General features: G+C 40.5%; 1 protein-coding gene across 1 annotated transcript in view; it reads right to left on the bottom strand.

Moving 5' to 3' along the window:
• SLC10A7 (solute carrier family 10 member 7) overlaps positions 1-20,000 on the bottom strand; it is a 304,073-nt gene that overhangs the window by 191,125 nt on the left and 92,948 nt on the right. The window contains exon 7 of the mRNA XM_075335657.1: positions 1,888-1,895. Within this exon, the coding sequence (XP_075191772.1) occupies positions 1,888-1,895 (8 nt within the window). The remainder of the gene's footprint in view (positions 1-1,887; positions 1,896-20,000) is intronic.

The following is a 20,000-nucleotide window of genomic DNA, read 5'->3' as shown; positions in this document are numbered from 1 at the left end:
AATGTGAAATCAAGTCTATTTCATTAAAGGAAAAAGAGAAGAGAGAGAAGAAAAAAAATAGTTTCTCTCTAGTGTTCTGCTGCTGGGGCCGTTGTCCATCAGTTAGCTAGCTCTCTCATCTCAATGCCCTACTGTATAATTAACTCAAGCTAGGATTGTTATCCAAGTAGGTTAAAAGAAGTGATGGCATAGCCTCAGTTTCATTAACAGCATGATGATGAGCAGCTCCTACTGTCTGTATCCCGAGCACAGTGCCTAAAAGAGTAATCAGAAGCTAGAGATGAGCACCGTATGTTGTTTTTGCATTATAAGAGTGATTTAAGTAGGTATCAAGAGATTCACACAGTAGATCTGAAGCAAAGTCAGAATAGATCTAAGGCCAGGCATGCCTTGATTAGGTGGATAGTTAGTGTAAAGCAACTATGTGAAGCTCTTCAAAGTCCAACATGGTTTGTGCAATTAGAATCGAAGATGCAACAATGGATGGAGAGACTAATAACTCATTCCATGCCAGGAAGGCAAAACACTTCTCGCTTTACTTATCAACTAGGAAATAAAAAAAAAAAAAAAAAAAAAGAAGTTTTCATTTACAAACTGGTAACAAATAAAAATCACCATTTGTACACTGCAAAAACAATTATCTACCAGGCTGCCCCAGCATTATGCCCTAATGATGCCAAGCAAAATATTGAAGGCTTTTTACCAAACGATGACCAATACCCATATTATCCCTTAAAGGGAATCGGTCAGCAGGTTTTTGCTACCTCATCTGAGTGTAGTATGATGTAGACAAAGACCCTGATTCCAGCGATGTGTCACTTCCTTTACTGGGTGAAGCGGTTCTGACACAATCAGAGATTTTAGATTTAGCAATGCCACAGAGCTGAGAAAGGTTCCCCCGCCCACACCAGGCTCTCTATATACAATGTGTATAGACAGTGAGCTGGTAATAACAGCAGGGCCGTGATGGACTAGAGCTGACCTATTCAAACAATGATCATCTGAAGCTAAAACAAACATTGCAGGTAAACAATAGAACACCGCTGAAATCTGTGTGCTTATCCCTGTGCATGCGGTCTTCAGATTACATAGCAAAAACCTGCTGACAAATTCTCTTTAGGCTATGTGTGCACGTGTGCGTATTGCATGCAGTTACGCTGCGTTCTGCACCGCAGCGTAACTGCATGCGTCCTGCGTCCCCAACACAATCTATGAAGATTGTGCATGAGACGTGCGCACGTGGCGTATTAGAACGTAGCGATTCGGCTGCTGCCCGAAGCGTGCGTTCTAAGAAGTGATATATCACTTCTTTCGTGCGCTTTGCATGCTGTCTATAGGGAGAGGCAGCGTGCAGAGCGCATGAATTCTGCAGGCACCATGCGCTTCAGAACGGAGCTTTTCAGCTGCGCTCTGAAGCGGACCTTTTGTGTGCGGTGCAGAGCGCACACGTGCGCACATAGCCTCAAAGTATATGTCCACGTATTTATAGAGAACAATGAAAAGGATAAAACCGCACTTTCAAATTCAATATCCCCACATTAGCAAATAAATTCAAGCATACGATGGTGCTGGGAGACTCATCATCGGACTCCCAATATCAAAACACTAAAAACAGTCAAAGTAAATCGGCAAGATTCACATATAATGCATCCGCCTTTACAATCATTACACTCTGATCTCGGATGATGCAGTTATGGTAAATTGTCCTGTAATCGCAGCAGATGAATAATCAGATCCTAAGAAGAATGACGGGAATACAGTATATTAATTTGTCACTTTAAAGACAGGAGCAGAAGTCCCTAAGCTGCCCCTCGTTTACAATTAGCGATCATCATTACTGAACGTGGGTGTAATTACGATGCCCTCCTCCGATCTGCTCAGGAATACAAGGAACGCTGTCACACTACTGACGGCAGCACAGGATATTAGTCAGGGATGGATGGAATTTGCTTGTCATTAGGACTTTCACTTGATAGAAACCATTATTGCAACACAAAGATATATTCCAGACAAACTGAGTGCTGACCACTGCGGAGATACCTGACCCCGCTGTCACTATTAGCACTGGCAGCTCTCCGAGAATATATCAGACCATCTCCTTCAGATATAGGGCCTGATCTGGGACTTTTTTTCACTATTGCACAGACAGAAGAGGGTCCTTATGTAAGAACAGAATATGCGTCCTTTGCCGTCCAATGCACCGCTATGTTTCTGTGTCCGAGGTTGGAGTGGGCCCCTCACCTTAATGGTTTATTGAATTGGTAGGTCATTAGAATGGGTGAAATCTGCCGCAAAAACACTGCAAGAATTGACATGCTGCAGATTATATACCACGGTGGCTCAGTGGTTAGCACTGCAGTCTTGAAGCGCTGGGGTTCTGGGTTCAAATCCCACTAAGGACACCATCTGCAAGGAGTTTGTATGTTCTCCCAGTGTTTGCGTGGGTTTCCTCCTGGTGCTCCGGTTTGCTCCCACACTCCAAAGACATACAGATAGGGATTCTAGATTGTGAGCCCCAATGGGGACAGTGATGCTGATAAATGTAAAGCGCTGTGGAATTAATAGCGCTATATAAAAATAAAGATTATTACTATATACTCATGTATGTGCAGCCATAGCTCTCCTCGTACAGATACAGTGGATATGCGTTTTATCTCTCACTTATTTCATAGCGGTCTATCAGTATCTGTGTCTGTAAGTGTCTTCTTTTGTCTTGTATCTCTTTTCTTATGCGTTTTTGAGTGTAAATTTGTCACAAAACCTGAAGGGAATCTTGCTGCCAGTAAAGTCAATGAGAATCCTGAAGTCTCATGCACACGGAGTATTTTCTCATTGCAGATTCGGTGCAGATTTAAATCTGCATCGCTTTCATTATTCAAAACTTGTCTATCAGTGGACGTTTTGTAATAATATCGTGGATGAGATGCCTTTTAACATGGCACTAAAAAATTTTTAGAAATATAAATTGACAGGTGGTCAAATCTGAAGTTCAATGACTTATTAAAGGGAATTCATCAGTAGGATCAGCCCTTCTAAAGGGGCTTTACACGCTACAATATATCTAAGGCCTAAGCCACACGGCAAGAAAATCGGTGCGAGTGGAGGGCGATAAAACATCGCATTCCACTCAGACCAATATTAGCCTGTGTGTCAGCACACATGAGCGATTATGTTCTCAGCCCTAATCGGACCAAGAAAACAATCGCAGCATGCTGCAACTGTAAGCTGAGACTCTTTCTCTCGCAGCCATTCAAGTGAATGGGGCGAGAGACAAATCACACTGCACTCGCGGTACACCGGTGTACCGCAAGTGCAGAGCAAGAATCAATAGCCGGCTACGGAGCAGAGGGAGAGAAATCCCTCCCTCTCCTCCTGAGAGCCAGCCCGCCCCCCGCAGCTGAGGTCTGCTCACATGATTGGACCTCAGATGCAGGCACACTCGTATGACACTCGGCTCCTGCTGTGCTGCCAGCGCGAGCCGAGTCTCATGCGAGCATCGCAGTAGTGTCCCGTGTGGCCCCAGCCTTACGATGTGTTGGCGGGGTTACGTCGTAAGTGACGCACATCCGGCATCGTAAGTTGTATTGTAGCATGTGACAGCTACGTGCGATTGAACGTTAAAACGTTCATCGCATGCACGTCATTCAATTGCTATAAATTGAACGTGAGGTTGTTTGGGAAAATATGCAAAACAAGAATGCCGCAGAAACACCATCACATGTTTCTCAACGCTGGCAGGAAACTAGCCAGGTATTTCACCGGGAAGGAACAACCACGGGAAGGGCAGTCTCCAGTCAAGGAAACCACCTATAGCAAAACATGGTATCCATCCACAGACCACTATTTCGGGGTATTTGCCCCTCATCAGTGTGGAGTAGGAAACTGGCTAGTGGGAGCAGTGCCTAGTAGAAGACTACATAGGTAAGGATGGTTGACCTCAGGGAGATCAACATCCAACACCATGGAGACACCATCACGTGTTTCTCAACGCAGTGACACTAGAACAAAGCCCCCTGGGAAAATATGCAAAATAAGAATGCCGCGGAGACACCATCACATGTTTCTCAGCGCTGGCAGGAAACTAGCCAGGTCTGTCACCGGGAAGGAACACCAGAAAAGAAAGACCTGGCTAGTTTCCTGCCAGCGTTGAGAAACGTGATGGTGTCTCCGTGGCATTCTTGTTTTGCATAGTTTCCCAGTGGGCCTTGTTCTAGTGTCACTGCGTTGAGAAACACGTGATGGTGTCTCTACGGTGTTGGATGTTGATCTCCCCGAGGTCAACCATCCTTACCTATGTAGTCTTCTACTAGGCAATGCTCCCACTAGCCAGTTTCCTACTCCACACTGATGAGGGGCAAATACCCCAAAACAGCTGTCTGTGGATGGATACCATGTTTTGGTATAGGCGGTTTCCTTGACTGGAAACTGCCCTTCCCGTGGTTGTTCCTTCCCGGAGAAAGACCTGGCTAGTTTCCTGCCAGCGTTGAGAAACATGTGATGGTGTTTCTGCGGCATTCTTGTTTTGCATATTTTCCCAGGGGGCCTTGTTCTAGTGTCACTGCGTTGAAAAACACGTGATGGTGTCTCCGCGATGTTGGATGTTGATCTCTCTGAGGTCAACCATCCTTACCCATCAATGTCTGATGGGCTGGGGTCTGACACCCGGCACATCCGCCGATCAGCTGTTTTCGGTCCCGGCGGCTGCAGCAGGCAGCCAGAAATGCTAAGTTCTGGAGCTGCTCTGTCTTCGGATAGTGGCTGAGGTTGGGTAATGCACATCCTCCACCCATTCTAATTAATAGGAGGCAGAAGTGCAGTACCCGGCCATGGAGCAGCGCTGGAACAGAGCATTTGTGGCTGCCTGCTGCCGCGACCGAGAACATCTGATAGGCCGGGGTCTGACACCCCGCACCCCTGCCAATCAGGCATTGATGACCTATCCGAAGGATAGGCCATTAATGTAAAAGTAGTGGACAACCTCTTTAATATTACAATTGAGATACACATAACCTAAAACAGGAGGAGATCATACATAATCTCTCTCTTGTCCCTGTTATCTGTCAGCTCCATTGCAGTCCCTCCTCTCTTCCTTCACATTGGCTGGAGTTAAGGGGAGGGAGTGGTTGTGGGGAATTTAGCAGGCTGTTCTCACCCTGGGATTGCAGCCAAAGGGTACATTTTAATGCTGAGCTTAAAACATTACAATGAGATTGAGTTTTCATGGGTTAATATGGGAGTTGAGAATGTGAGCTGCCATCCATCTGCAGCATTCAATTTAATTCCTGATATCTGTCAATTATGATCTCAAATTAAAGCTGAGAATCTCAGGATTAAAATGAACCTAAAGCTCCTGTAGCCATGATCCAGGAGGAGTAGAGCCATTACTAACCAGGATTTATCAGACAACTTGTTCACTACCGAGTTACTACCTGCAATAAGATGTTAGGTATGTCCTTGGCAGGGAAAGGGTTAGAGTGCAAGTGTCTGTGCATGTATATATTATAAAAAAAAAAAATATATACATAAAGTATGAGTAACATGTACATCAGACATTTCTTTTCTTTAAAAAAAACAAGTCACGATATTTAGAGCATGACAGTTAAAAGAAGACCTTGTAATTATCTACCAGTGCACTGCTACAATGAACAAAGTGAAGAATTCACAGGATTTTTATTTTACTATAGAAAAAAAGGTAAAATTGTTGTGTTGCTGACATAAGCCTTAATGTAGTCATATTGACATATTACTAAAGAAATTACCGTACTTTCAATAGCGCTTGCAAAATCAGCGTTATTTAAATAAGAACGCAATATATTATAAAATCTGCCACATATCTTTGCCCTTTTACGACTCGTTTTATTTCAATTTCTCTTGTTTGCATAATACACTTCTCATTCTGAGCAATACGGAGGCACAAATATCAGAAATGTGTCAAGAAAATTACAGAAAAGTAATGGCAGGAAAATCTCTTCCCCTCTTAAAGCGGGCTATCCACAGCTTTATAGCACATTACAGTGTATATATATATATATATATATATATATATATATATATATATATATATATACACTTGAAGGGGTTGTCCACTACTAGAAAAGCCCCTTCTCATACCCTATGTGGCACTCACGTTTCCAGCACTTATGTGAGGTTGTGATGTCATGCAAGCCCCACACCCAATCAGTGCCGGCTTCTCTCTCCTGCCTTCAGATGAATAAGTAATCAACAGCAAATGAGAGATGCGGCTGGCCACTCACTTATCGTTAATTACTTACTTACACGTTCAAAGGCGGGAGAGAGAAGCAGACACTGATTGGTCACAGGGATCGCATAATGTCACAACCTCAAGTGGGGCCTGGAAACACAAGTGCCGACCCCGCTGGAACAGCATTAGCACAGGAGGGGAGTAGAAGCTTTTTTTTTTTCTTTCTTTTTTTTTTTATTTTAACGAGGGCAAACATGAGGAATGAGAAGGATTTGTGCAACTAGTGGACAACACCTTTAGCCGCATGTCTACACAGCCAATTTTCACTGTAATGTTTGCATTTTTCTCCTCTTCTCTTTACAATAGCCCTAACTTCTTTATTTTTCAGTTGACATTGCCGAGGGCTTGATTTTTTTTGGGGGGGGGGGGATGAGAAGAATTGTAGTTTTGAATGACACCATTTATTTTACCATACAGTATTCTGAAGAAGGGAAAACAATTAGAAACTGGGATGAAATAATGGGGAAAAAAAAAATGCAATTCCTCCATTGTTATTTCAATATTCATCGTATGATTAAAAAAAAAAAAGAAAATCACCTGGAGACATCATTCTCCAGCTCTGTTTAATTACAGCGATACCAAACTGGCATGGATTGTTTTTTTCTAAAATTGAGAAAATAAAAGCAGAAATTTGTGAAAAATAAATTAAATAAAAAATTGCTTTGTGCTGCTTTGTCTTCGGATCCGTAACATTTTTTATTTTCTTTGATCTAGCGGTGCAAGGGCTTTTTTTATAGTGATATCCTGACAATTTTATTGAGACCAATTTGGGAAAAAAGAAAGCTTTTTTGATCTTTTTTTATTGCATTAACAAATATGGTGAAAAAAAAATGTCTGGTATTTCATCCTTTTTTTTCCTTTGCGGTATTTACGGTATAGATTAAATAATTTTATAGTTTGATACAATGAACTTTTATGGAAGTGATAATACAAAATGTTTATTTTTTTATTTTTAAAAGAGGAAGAATGGAATTACTCAAATTTGTTTGTTTTTTTTTAATAGATTTACTTACATTATTTATTATTTCCACAGTTTATTTTTTACTGCCTTAAGGCTATGTGCCCACGCTGCGGATTTACCGCGGATTTACCGCGGATTTTCCGAAAATCTGCAGCAGCGGCACTTCCAAGCCATTTCAATGGCATTTTGGAAATGCTGTGTCCATGCTGCGGATTTTTCCGCGGCGGATTTGCCGCGGATTTTGATCCGGAAAAATCTGCAGCATGTCAATTATTGTTGCGGATTTTGGGTATAGAATGGGGGAAAAAAAAAAAATCCGCATCAAAATCCGCTGCAAATTCGCGGTAATCCACGGCAAAAATAAAGTGCGGATTTGCCGCGAAAGTCGCGGATTTTCATGCAGAAAAATCCGCAGGTACATTCTACCGTGGACACATAGCCTAAGGGTGCTTTACACGCTACGACATGGCTAACGCTATATCATCGCGGTCACGTCGTTAGTGCCGCACATCTGGCCTCGTCAGTGACATCGCAGCGTGTGACACCTAGGAGCGACGATCAACGATCCTTTTCATAATATCGCTGGTGGTGCATGCCGCTTGGTTGTTCGTCGTTCCTGCGGCATCACACATCGCTATATGTGACACCGCAGGAACGACGAACATCACCTTACCTGCGTCCACCGTCAATGAGGAAGGAAGAAGGTGGGCGGGATATTCCGCCAGCTCATCTCCGCCCCTCCGCTTTTATTAGACGGCTGCCGTGTGACGTCGCTGTGACGCTGCACGAACCGCCCCCTTAGAAAGGAGGCGGTTCGCCGGCCAGAGCGACGTCGCAGGGACGGTAAGTACGTGTGACGGGTGTAAGCGATAGTGCGCCACGGGCAGCGATTTGTCAGTGACGCACAACCGACGGGGGCAGGTACGCTCACTAGTGATATCAATATCGATATCGCAGCGTGTAAAGTACCCTTTAGGGAGCTGAATCTGTGATCACCTGATCACTTATAGTATTCATCAGGTGACAGTGAAAGGAGCAGTGTGAGTGCCAACAGTGTCATCAGGTGTGGTGATGGAAGCATGGTGAGTGACAGCAGTGCCACCCACCTGTAATATTCAGTTTGAGTCTCCCCTCAAACAAAATGTCACAGGAAAGAAAGAAAGGGAGAACGGTATGGAATGATTTAAACATGAAGTTACCGCTCTTCAGACTCTCTGGTTAATACTGCTCTCTGCGTAGCCACAAATGACTTTTACAAAATAAGCCTATGGAGCATCAGAATGAGACTCCATAGGCTTGTATTGTAAAAGAGACTTACAGCTCACACACAGAGCATAGCGTGATCTGGATAGTGTGAAAAGCGGTTACATCACTAAGAGCAGGAGCAGAAAAGCACTGGATCTTAATAAAGGCAGTGGTAGGTGAGTATAATAACACATATACAGTTCTGGCAAAAATTCACTTCCATATTTTCAGTTTTTCTGATTTTTCTCTTTGTAGGTATATTTTTGGAGTAAAATATAAATTGTTCTTAAAGTCTATAAACTACTGACAACATGTCTCCGAATTTCCAAGCAATAAATTTTGTATTTATTTTCTGAAAATGAGAAATTTTCAAAATAACAAAAAAAAGCATTGCTTTCAGACCTCAAATAATGCAAAGAAAACAAGTTCATAATCATTTAGAAACAACAATACTAATGTTTTAACTACGGAAGATTACAAAATCAATATTTTGTGGAATAATCATGATTTTCAATCACAGATTTCATGCATCTTGGCATGTCTTCCACCAGTCTTTCATACTGCTTTTGGGTGACCTATTGCCCCTCCTGGCGCAAACATTTAAGCAGTTCTTTGTTTGATGGCTTGTGACTATCCATTTTCCTCTTGATTACATTCCAGAGGTTTTCAATGGGGTTCAGGTCTGGAGATTGGGCTGGCCATGACAGAGTTTTCATGTGGTGGTCGTTCATCCACACATTGATTGACTTAGCTGTGTGGCATGGCGCATTGTCCTGCTGGAAAAAAAAACAAACAAAAAAAAAAAAAAAAAACAGTCCTCAGAGTTGGGGAACATTGCCTGAGCAGAAGGAAGCAACTTTTTCCAGGATAACCATGTAAGCGGCTTAATTCATATGTCCTTTGTAAAGGAAACCCAAAAGTAGTGTGAAAGACTGGTGGAAAGCATGCCAAGACGCATGAACGCTGTGATTAACAATCATGGTTATTCCACAAAATATTGATTTCTGAACTCTTCCTGAGTTAAAACATTAGTATTGTTGTTTCTAAATGATTATGAACTTGTTTTCTTTGCATTATTTGAGGTCTGAAAGCAATGCACTTTTTTGCTATTTTAACATTTTCTCATTTTCAGAAAATAAATACAAAACATTTTGCTTGGAAATTCGGAGACATGTTATATTATAGCTTATAGAATAAAAAAAAAAAAATAAAAAAAAAAATTATATTTTAGAATTAGCATAAGTATTATGCAATTTATTTCATTTTTCACTAGCAGGACCTGTGTTGAGGTCATACCCATGTGACCAGAAGGGGCGGGGCCTCAGCCAACAAAGCTGATACCCGGAAACAACATTTATTTTGTTAGCTCAGGCCCCGCCCCTTCTGGTTACATGGGTATGACCTCACACAGGTCCTGCTAGTGAAAAATTAAATCAAATGTATAATACTTATGCTAATTCTAACAGGGGGAGGGGATAACTATGAATACCCCCCCCAGATATTATCTGATCCTCAGCTGCTGTCACTCAAGAAGCTGCTGATTTTATAAACTTTACTTTCTTGGATTTCAAAACCTAAACATCCGAGCTGACCACTACAGGTATGCATAGAATCTGCCTGATAGTGCCAGTATAGCACTGGCTTTAGGTTATATACGAAAATCCTGGTGATTGCTTCCCTTTAAGGTTACACACCAACTTACAAACAGCATGGAAGAAAGCTTGGAAATCTCCACTTGGTTTTCCGTATTATTCTTTTTTTACATTTTTCAAGATTTGTTTTTGTAAAATCAAGTGTTTTGAAAGTACACCCAAAACCATCTCAAATTAATAATAATTCTGTTCAAGTTGTGATTTAGCTAACAGATATATTCTTCAGATAATCTAGTAACTAGAGTCAGATGAATATCAAAAGTATGCGCATTTCTTGTTATTGATTGCTCTTCAATGCCCGGATCAATATATATTCATGCCTACATAAGGAAAAATCATGGGCTCATTACGAGATAAAAAAAAATGAAAAACAAAGTAAAGGAAAAGAGGAGGCTTCAATGCAATCGGCACCTTTCTCCTGCATGTTAAACCGGCTCACACAATAACATGAATAATTTAACTCCCAGAAACTTCACATGAGCCGAGTACTATGAGCCGACCACTGGCATTTTCACTTCAAATTTGTACACTCTTTAGTCAACACGCTTCATCTGCATTTCTAACACCTGCTTCAGTCATCTGTGAAGTGCCGTTATGAACAAATTTCCCTTTCATCTTTATACTGTCCATCTAGAACGCATACACAAAAAATTATACAGGGGGACATAATTATTTAGCTTTCACGTGGGTGACACGGGTCTACTCACGGAAATATTTTGATCATTTCTTGAAAGAAAATGGTTATTCAATGGGATAATACCTAAAACACGCATCGCTTTTTATCTTCCTGAAATCAAACGTGTAATAGTTTTTCTTATCATGATGATCATTAATTATACATGGGGCAGGGGGATGAGAGGCGGCTCATAGTGGAAACATGGCGGAATGCTTCCCTGTCACAGTGGTCTCGCATGCAGTAGATGCATATTATTTAGCTATGGATACACAGCTTCTTTATATACAATGTAGCTGTCTTTGATCATCCACGGAGCCTCCTTGGTCTATAATGTCACCTGAGCAGAATGAGAACAGATTACTCATGTCTGTCGGAGATCACAATTGGTTCCAATCCACCCAAGTAAAAATGAACTGCCCGTGTTTGCAAGCAGGTCCGTTGAAGTACCACTTGTGACCATCTGGATGTGATCTGAGTCAAGTACAATAACTGTGCTTGTAAATTGCCTAATTAAAGGGTTATTTCCAAAATAAAATTTTATCACAGTAAACGCAAACTTATTGTTAATATACAGACTAAGCCCAACATGAATATTTCTTTCTTGCACCTTTGTCTTTTTTCATCTAGATCTGATCCCAGTGCATCCAGCGTCGCATAGTGGAATAAGCAGTCCTATTCTTATCTACTAAAATTATCTTTTTCAGCAGCACTTGCTTCTCCTCAGTACTTCAGACCCCTCCCTCTCCCTTGTGTGCTCCTGTGTTGCCCCATAATTCAGAGTTATCCTCAATCTAAACTGTAAAGTGTAGCATGCGCATTATTCTCTACTCATCAACCCCAATTCAAAAACGTTAGGGCACAATACTGCCAATATACTGATGTACAGTACCTGGGGTACCATGTAAAATGTAAAGAAAACAAAAATGTAGTGATTTAGAAATGTATTATAACCATATATTACTTACAACAAAATATAGAGCAAGGATCAGAAGTTGAAAGTAAAGGGCGCTTTACATGCTGCGAATCGCTAGCGATCGCACCGGCCCCCGTCGTTTGTGCAAATCGCTGCCCGTTGTGACCAAAATCGGTAGTGCGCGTCACACATACTTACCTTCCTAGCGAAGTCGCTGTGGGCGGCGAACAACCTCTTTTTTATGGGGGGCAGTTTGTGCGGCGTCATAGCGACGTCACACAGCAGCCCGCCAATAGAAGCGGGGCGGAGACCAGCCGCATTAACGACATGCCCACCTCGTTGCCGGAGGACGCAGGTACGGTGTTGTTCATCGTTCCTGGGGTGTAACATGTAGCAATGTGTGCTGCCTTAGGAACGACGAACAACCTGGGTCCAAAATGAGCAAAGACATTTGGGAAAAAAATGACGTGCGAACAATCAAAGATTAGCTGAGTATTTTTGATAGTTAGCGGTCACTCGTAGGTGTCACACACAACGAGGCCTGATGTGCGTCACGAATTCCGTGACCCCAACGATATCTCATTAGCGATGTCGTTGCGTGTGAAGCAGCCTTTAGACGTTTCCATTTCATTTGAAAGAATTACCTCATTTTGAAAATAATGGCAGCAACACATCCCCAAAAAGTGAACAGGGTTAACAAAAGGCTGTAAAAGTGTTACTAATGAAAAACAGCTGAAGGGTAGAGTCAAGTAAATCAAATGAGATGAGCCTGTTAGAGAGGCACAGTCTCTCAGAAGCAAAGATGGTCAGAGGTTCACTAATCTGTGAACAAGTATCTAAAAATGTTGCACATTTTTTCTAAAAATCTTCCAATGTAAAATTGCAAAATTTTTAATATCCCACTATTTAAACTATATAATATCAGCATGAAAAGATATATACATGTATATGTATGTATATATATGTATATATATGTATAGTGTTTCTTTGCATGAGCTTACAGTTGCATTTGAGAATTGTGGTTGTACTGCAAAATGTGTTCACAGACAATGATTTCTGAAAGTATTCCTGGGCTTGTGTAGTGATTTTTATGTCCAAATCATGCATGTTTTTAATGCAGCCCAGGATTTCAAGTATCCAATATTGACAGTAGGCATTGTCCCTTGGTCATATGGATTTCTCCATTATTTTTGCTTTATATATACATATTTCTAACATTTATACACACACACACACATATTATATTATATTTTTATATTATATATATATATATATAATATATATATATATATATATATAATATATAATATATATATATATATATATTTTATTTTAGAGAACAATGAATGATCACTTGCTTGTTCAGAAATGATGTAATCTACATTGATCAACATTTGAAGGCTTTCTGTAAGGGGTGCACTATGCCACTGGAGCAGTGTTTTACAAAAGATCCAAAGTTTATCAACATAAAACCTTTATTTGGCCAAAACAGGATGATGATAATTACATAACAACTATGACTAGCACCGAGAAAGATTATAACTACGTTTTCTGAAGGTAACAACAGTCACCATTCAGTAGGAAGTGTACAGGCCATTGCTTTGAGGACTCCAAGCGCATCCTACGTCATCCACACAGGTTGGCATTGCGGCTCATGGCAGATCAAAGTATTGTAGTGCGCATGCGGTCTTTAATATTTCCTCGGGGCAGCCTATTACAGTACTTTGATCTGCCCTCAGAAAGGCAGGTCAAAGTGCACCTGCGCAGGGCCTCAATGTTGGCCTGTGTGGATGACGTAGGACGCGTCATCCACACTGTGCTGAGAAGGAGGATCGCGAACACCGCAGAGAGGAGGTGTCGGACCGGAGAACGGCGACAGCCATCGGACTAGACCAGCCCCTTGGTAAGTATTATAAAATAGTTTTTTAAGCTTACAGAGTGGCCTGGGCTCTTATAAGGGTGTACTGGTGGTGGCCACAGCTTATAGGGGCCAAACCTGGTAACCGGTTCCCTTTAATAAGAGGAATGGGCTGTTTCTCAGCAAACCCCATACTTCTAACTATAGCTCAGCCTATTCACACCAACCTGCTACAACCTCACCAGGCAATCACCAGGCTTTTCCATTTCAATAATAATATAATGATTATAAAGCACAGGAAAATAAAGCACCAGAGAGATAATAGAGAATATCTGGTATTGGGACACTGCATTCTATTTCACAATTAATTTCCCTTTATAAAACAAAAATCATTCAACGATCCAGTGGCAGAAAAATGTAACATTTATTTCTATAGAATGAGGGGTAACAGACGAAGCTGTAGATTGAAGAGACGCGGTCATAATGTGCTGAAGAGCACTCGTGTTTCCAGCACATCATAATCACTTCTCTGTTATATACCTAATATAATACGTATAAACATAAATTAAGTGTACAATTATATAAGATATACGGTATATTAATAAAATCAAAGGCTTCAAATATTTATTAACTTCCTTTGCTCGCAGAGTTCGATCATGGGTTTAGTTTAGCAAGAGTTAGATTTAGAAGGTTTAGAATAATCTGTTAATAAATATTTCCCTAATATTTGCTACATTAAGCCAAATGCTGGAATTCCAGATTAACAGGTGACAGGGCAAATAAAACAGTTAATGTTCTCTAGCAATTAAAAAATATCAGGCCTTATTGGATTGTAGGGCAGATTCCTACTAATTACATATAAAATAATGAAATGCAAAAATCAAATGAACAGCAAATGAAAATTTTGGAGCACTTAAAAAAACAAATTGATTTAGAAGACGCCGTTCTTTCAGTAATTGGATTTGTGTTACAGATTTGCAGACAAATGGACACTGAATGATGTGTTATTTCGGAGTTGCCGGTTCAGGGGAATAGACGTCTGCACCGCGGAAACAGAACGGCACAGTGAATAGTCACTTTCTTCACTTAGCACTTTTTTCCCCAACAATTTTTTTTTCCTGTCCCACAAAAGAACCACAATTTTCAGGTCTTTGGGTTGTTTTTCTTTCCAAAAGCTTAATTTTCTATTTTTCTTTTCATTGCCTAAATTATTTTTTTTGTTGATCTGTCAATTAGTCTATAGGGACATGCATGAAAATTACGGCTAACAAAGAGCTTGCTGGGATTTTTACTAAAAAAAAAAAAAAAAAAAACCAACAAGAAACTCCCAAACAGTGCAGCAAAAATGTTTGAAAATAGACTCCATACACCGGGTGTGTCATTAAAAAACTGCTATTTACTTGCAGCCATAGTGGTGATCTGCAGGTAAACAGTGTATACATGTGGTTATGTAACTGGATGTTTGGCTTCAGGGACAAAATGAAGTTAGCGATCGTTCAGACATTCGAGGATCTCTGTCCCATCTTGGACAGCAATGCACAGACTGGCCACTGGTCTCCTGACCCGAGCACATCAGCCTCACAGAAATATATGAAGTCATCATGCTTGGGTCGGGAGAGCCTGCGGCCAGTCTGTGGTTTAGCGGTCCATTCTAGGATCAATTGGCACAGAGGCTTGAATGAGCACTTATCTTATCCCTGCAGCTGCTCGGTTCCATTAGCGTGAAACGTGTCGGTGGCTGTGAGCTGTCAACACTCTGTACATAAGAGAAGAGTTGTAATCAATGCAGCAACTCCTTGATTGACATGTTGCAGCAAAGACGCAGTGCAGGTGATTACCGCGCACTCACTGTGTATAGCCCTGAGTGTGAGTGCAGGGGAAATACAACTTTATTTTCTCCCTGCAGCTGAACATCTCGAGCATTGCCAAAAAAAAAAAAAAAATAATGCTTGCTTCCCAAGTATGGATCTGTCTAAAGAGGATGGCAATCACAGAAACACAGATCTGTAAACTAGACATCAGTTAGTCGACAGCTATCAACAGTGAATGGTGGACTTAAAGGGGTTATCCAGCATTATGTAATTTTTTTTTTTTACTGTAGGCCTAAGAACTAGTAGCTACTTAATACCTGCCTGTTCTGCCCAGCGCCGATATCTTCCGGGTGAGAGCGGTTACTGACCGCTCCTGCCGGTGATTCTGCACCTTCTGCTGACGTCACCTCTGCAGAGCAGCTGCTTCTCTTCCGCTCTGTTGATGGTTGTGACTGCTGATGTCATGCTGAATGACAGCCCAGCTTACCAATACATAATGGGGGGAATGACGTCAGCAGTCACACCCCCGTTGACAGTGCAGCCCAACAGCTGAGTTGATGTGGAGCAGCTGAATTGCCAGTAGGAGCGATCAATAATCACTATGAGCCAGAGGCCAATAGAACCGGCAGGTAGTTAGCAACTATCTACCAGTTTTTTATATCTCATGGTAAAAAAAATAAAATGTAGTTCATAATAAACCTTTTAAAACCTGAAGTTATTATTATTACATTCATCACTCCTACTTTTTATAGGGAACAATAAAAATGCATTAGGGAATGAATCCACAAGGGTGTACTGTTTTGTAAGCACAGAGGTTCTGTTGTCTTAAAAGGTACAGATGTTGTTCAGTTCACATTTGAGCACTGACGACGCAGGACAGCTCTCGAATTAGAAAATAATCTAAACTTGACAAAGAAATAATGTTAAAGTCGCAGTCAGATGGAGAAGAGTGGCACGGTGTGGTTTCAGAAGCCGTGCCAGTACAGCCAGGCAGCACACAGCAGACATTCCTCTCTCCCTGGGGGTATAAATGCACGCTGCCAGGACCAGCCCCTTTGATAACTAGCTATGCTGAATTACTCAAACGCTATCAAATTTTATTAAAACCTCATCAAGGGGAGAAATCAAATCACTTATTAAGCTCTACAATTATTGTAAAGCGAGCAGTTTAAATGAGAGGAGGAGATAATGACATTACTGGCTCAACTTAAAGAAATTCTCAACGGAACAATCCTGAGATATTCTGTTGGCCTGAAATTTATGTAAATTGAATTCATCCATAATTAGTTATTACCCGCTGAGTAAAAATAAAAAAAAAATAAAAAAACAACAGTTTTCTAAAACAATTAGTTCTTAAAAGCAATGCTTTTTAATTGAAAATGGGCACTGTTCAGCAATAGATTTTATAATAATAAAAAATAAAAAAAAAGTGTATAAAATATATATATATAATATATAAATAGTATAATATATATATATACTATATATATAAATTAGTATATATATATATATATATATATATATATATATATATATATATATAAATAGTATATATATAAATAGATACTATATAATATATATATAGTATATATATATATAGTATTATATATATAGTATATATTAGTATATATATATAGTATAGATATATAGGATATATAGTATATATATATAGTATATATATATATAGTAGTATATATATATATATATATATAAGCATCATCACAAGCACAATACCATCAGGTCAGCAAAAATATGTGTGGAAAGCCATGCCAATAAGGTTGGGTAAAGAAAAACATGACATGATTTTTCGGTGTTCTGGGAAGCCGGAAGGACATAAAGCTCCAAAATAAACTGAGGGGGCCAATAAGTCAAATAAACCTTCCCACGGAGAGCATAATCGATCGCGTAATATGGGATTATATGTCACGCCTGTGGATGGGGCCTGTTTACCTTCCACAGTCACATAATCTCAGAGTGCAAACAAGAGCGGTGTGTGTGCAGGACAGGCGTGCAACCGCATCTTAGGTGAAGAGGGTTCTGCTCCTCTCATTCGGGAGGTGAAAATCCCTTCTGAACGGCTGTATATTGCTTAAGTGTATATTGCTTAAAAAAAAATTTGCTCGCAATTCAACCTGGAAATAACAAAGAAAAAAAATACAATTTACAAAAATCCTTTGATTAGTATACGTATTTTACATTTTCATCACGTCTGGGAGATCAGGGATGCTTTTTCACAAGGTTATACCATTTATATAAAGAAAAAGCAGTAAGTAATGTAATCAGGGAGTTTTCGCCAACATCCGATGTCCAGAAGGAGCCAAATACATTGCAAAGCGAAGGAGACTCGTCATCCAGTGTGGCAGCTCATGCTCGTCTGGGATCTGAATTATATCTTTTAAACTACAAACATTTCCTAATAGGTCAAACTAAATGAAAAAACGTATCTTTATGACAGAACCTATCAACTTTTAATTATATAATGAAAAATAAAAAAAACTCACAGTAATTGTGAATAATCGGAAGACAAGTCACTATTATTTAAAAAGCAGCTGGTTAGCAGTTTTGAACCAGAAAAACTACGGCTATGATAGATAGGAAAGATGTAGAGAGGTTTAGAAAGATCTTAATGCCGCTGCTAAAACAGTAAAGTGAGGGGAAAAAAATGAATATTATTCCAGCAAGTGCCATCCCCACTACTGCTCCAGTGCTACTCATATGATCCCTAATGCTGAAGAGATCCATAGATGACCACTAAGGCTGAAGTGCTGGATAGATGACTGCTAAACCTGAAATGTTCCATAGATGACCACAAAGGCGGAAGTGCTCCAATACTCCATAGATGACCACTAAAGATGAACTCCTGGATAGATAACCACTAAGGCAGAAGTGCTCCATGGATAACTCGTAAAGGCGGAGGTGCTCCATAGATGAGCACTAAGGCGGAGGTGCTCCATAGAAAAGCGCTAAAGCGGAGGTGCTCCATAGATGAGCAATAAAGGGGGTGGTCCGACGGCTAAAACAAGTGTCACTGATGACGCTTCATTTCGGGGAGGGGCACATATAGTTACCGCAGCCTCCCCCCCCTGATGATGCTTTCAATAGCCCATCATGTCCTTGGGTACTCAAATGAATTGTCATCAGACAAGAAATAGAAACAAAAAAACCATAGGTACTACATAGCATAGTTAGGAAAATGGTAGGGAATTTTTAAAGCAAGTATTTTAGAAAATAGCTTAGATTATAGGACTAAATATATAGATAGGAGGTTAGGATAAAATTTGTTTGCTTTCAGACCACATTGTTAAGGGGTGCTCCACGGGCATTAACTAAGGTTGAAGTGCTCCATAAGATGACCACAAAGGCTTAAGCGCTCTTGACTCTCAACAATATGGGCTCCACAACTCCTTCCCTCTAATCTTGAGTGATAGTTGTAGCAGTCTTCTAGTGCTATAGCTTACACTAAGGCGGAGGAGGTCTAGGGCAGTGTTTCTCAACTCCAGTCCTCAAGACCCACCAACAGATCATGTTTTCAGGTTTTCCTCAATGTTAGACAGGGAATAATTCCATCACCTGTGCAACATTAAGGAAATCCTGAAAACCTGATTGAGGAAAACCTCAAAACATGATCTGTTGGTGGGTCTTGAGGACTGGAGTTGAGAAACACTGGTCTAGGGGAACAAATCTACATCCCTTGCTGCAGGCAGCCAAGAGCACATGTGTCTTAGGGACTTTTGTGGTGCACTTACAGGAGTGAAACCCAACTTCACTTATTAATGTTGCTCTACGAACAGTACAATCAGATATCCTTGAACACTTTTACAGGTGTCATATTTAGCACTGTCAATAACTTATAGGGTGGAGAGCTACAGAAAGACCTGGGGTGTTTCAAAGAAAACAATAAAGTAGTGTGCTCAACCTCCATGGCCTGTATGCACACGTATCATGCAAGACTTCATTGCTGAACAAAAAGCATGTTCAAGTCAACAACATTTAGATAAGCCTGTGAAATACAAGGAGAATATAGACTGGTCAGATGACACCAAAATTTAACTCCTTGGATGCCATATTACACACCATGTTGGGAGCCAAAAGGCACTGTATATCACCCCCCAAAACACCGTACCAATAGTGAAGTTTGGAGGTGGGAACATCATGGTGTGAGGCTGTTTTTCAGCATATTGCACTGGCAAACTTCATATAATTGAAGAAAAGATGAATGGACAAATGTATCAAGACATTCTTGATAAAAATCTACTGACAGGATGATGAAGATGAAACAAGAATGGTCATTTCAGGAAGACAATGATCCCAACTACAGCCAAGGAATCTCTCAATTGGTTTCACAGAAAGAAAATAAATCTGCTAGAATGGCCCAGCCAATCACCTGACCTGAATCCAATAGAAGATTTATGGAAGGAAGTAAAGCTCAGAGCTCATAGAAGGAGCCCAGGAAACCTTCAGGGTTTGAAGAGTGTTTGTGTGGAAGAAGGGATCTAAATCACACTTGAGCAATGCATGCAACTAGTTTCTCTATACAAGAGGCATCTTGAAGCTGTCATCACCAACCAAGGATTTCATACAAAGAGTTAAATAAATTTTAGCAATCGTGTTCAATACTTTTT

The sequence above is a fragment of the Anomaloglossus baeobatrachus genome, chromosome 1 (assembly GCF_048569485.1).
Source record: "Anomaloglossus baeobatrachus isolate aAnoBae1 chromosome 1, aAnoBae1.hap1, whole genome shotgun sequence".
Lineage (NCBI taxonomy): Eukaryota > Metazoa > Chordata > Amphibia > Anura > Aromobatidae > Anomaloglossus > Anomaloglossus baeobatrachus.
The sequence above is the reverse complement of the archived record's forward strand: the minus strand, read 5'-3'. Positions and strand labels throughout refer to the sequence as shown.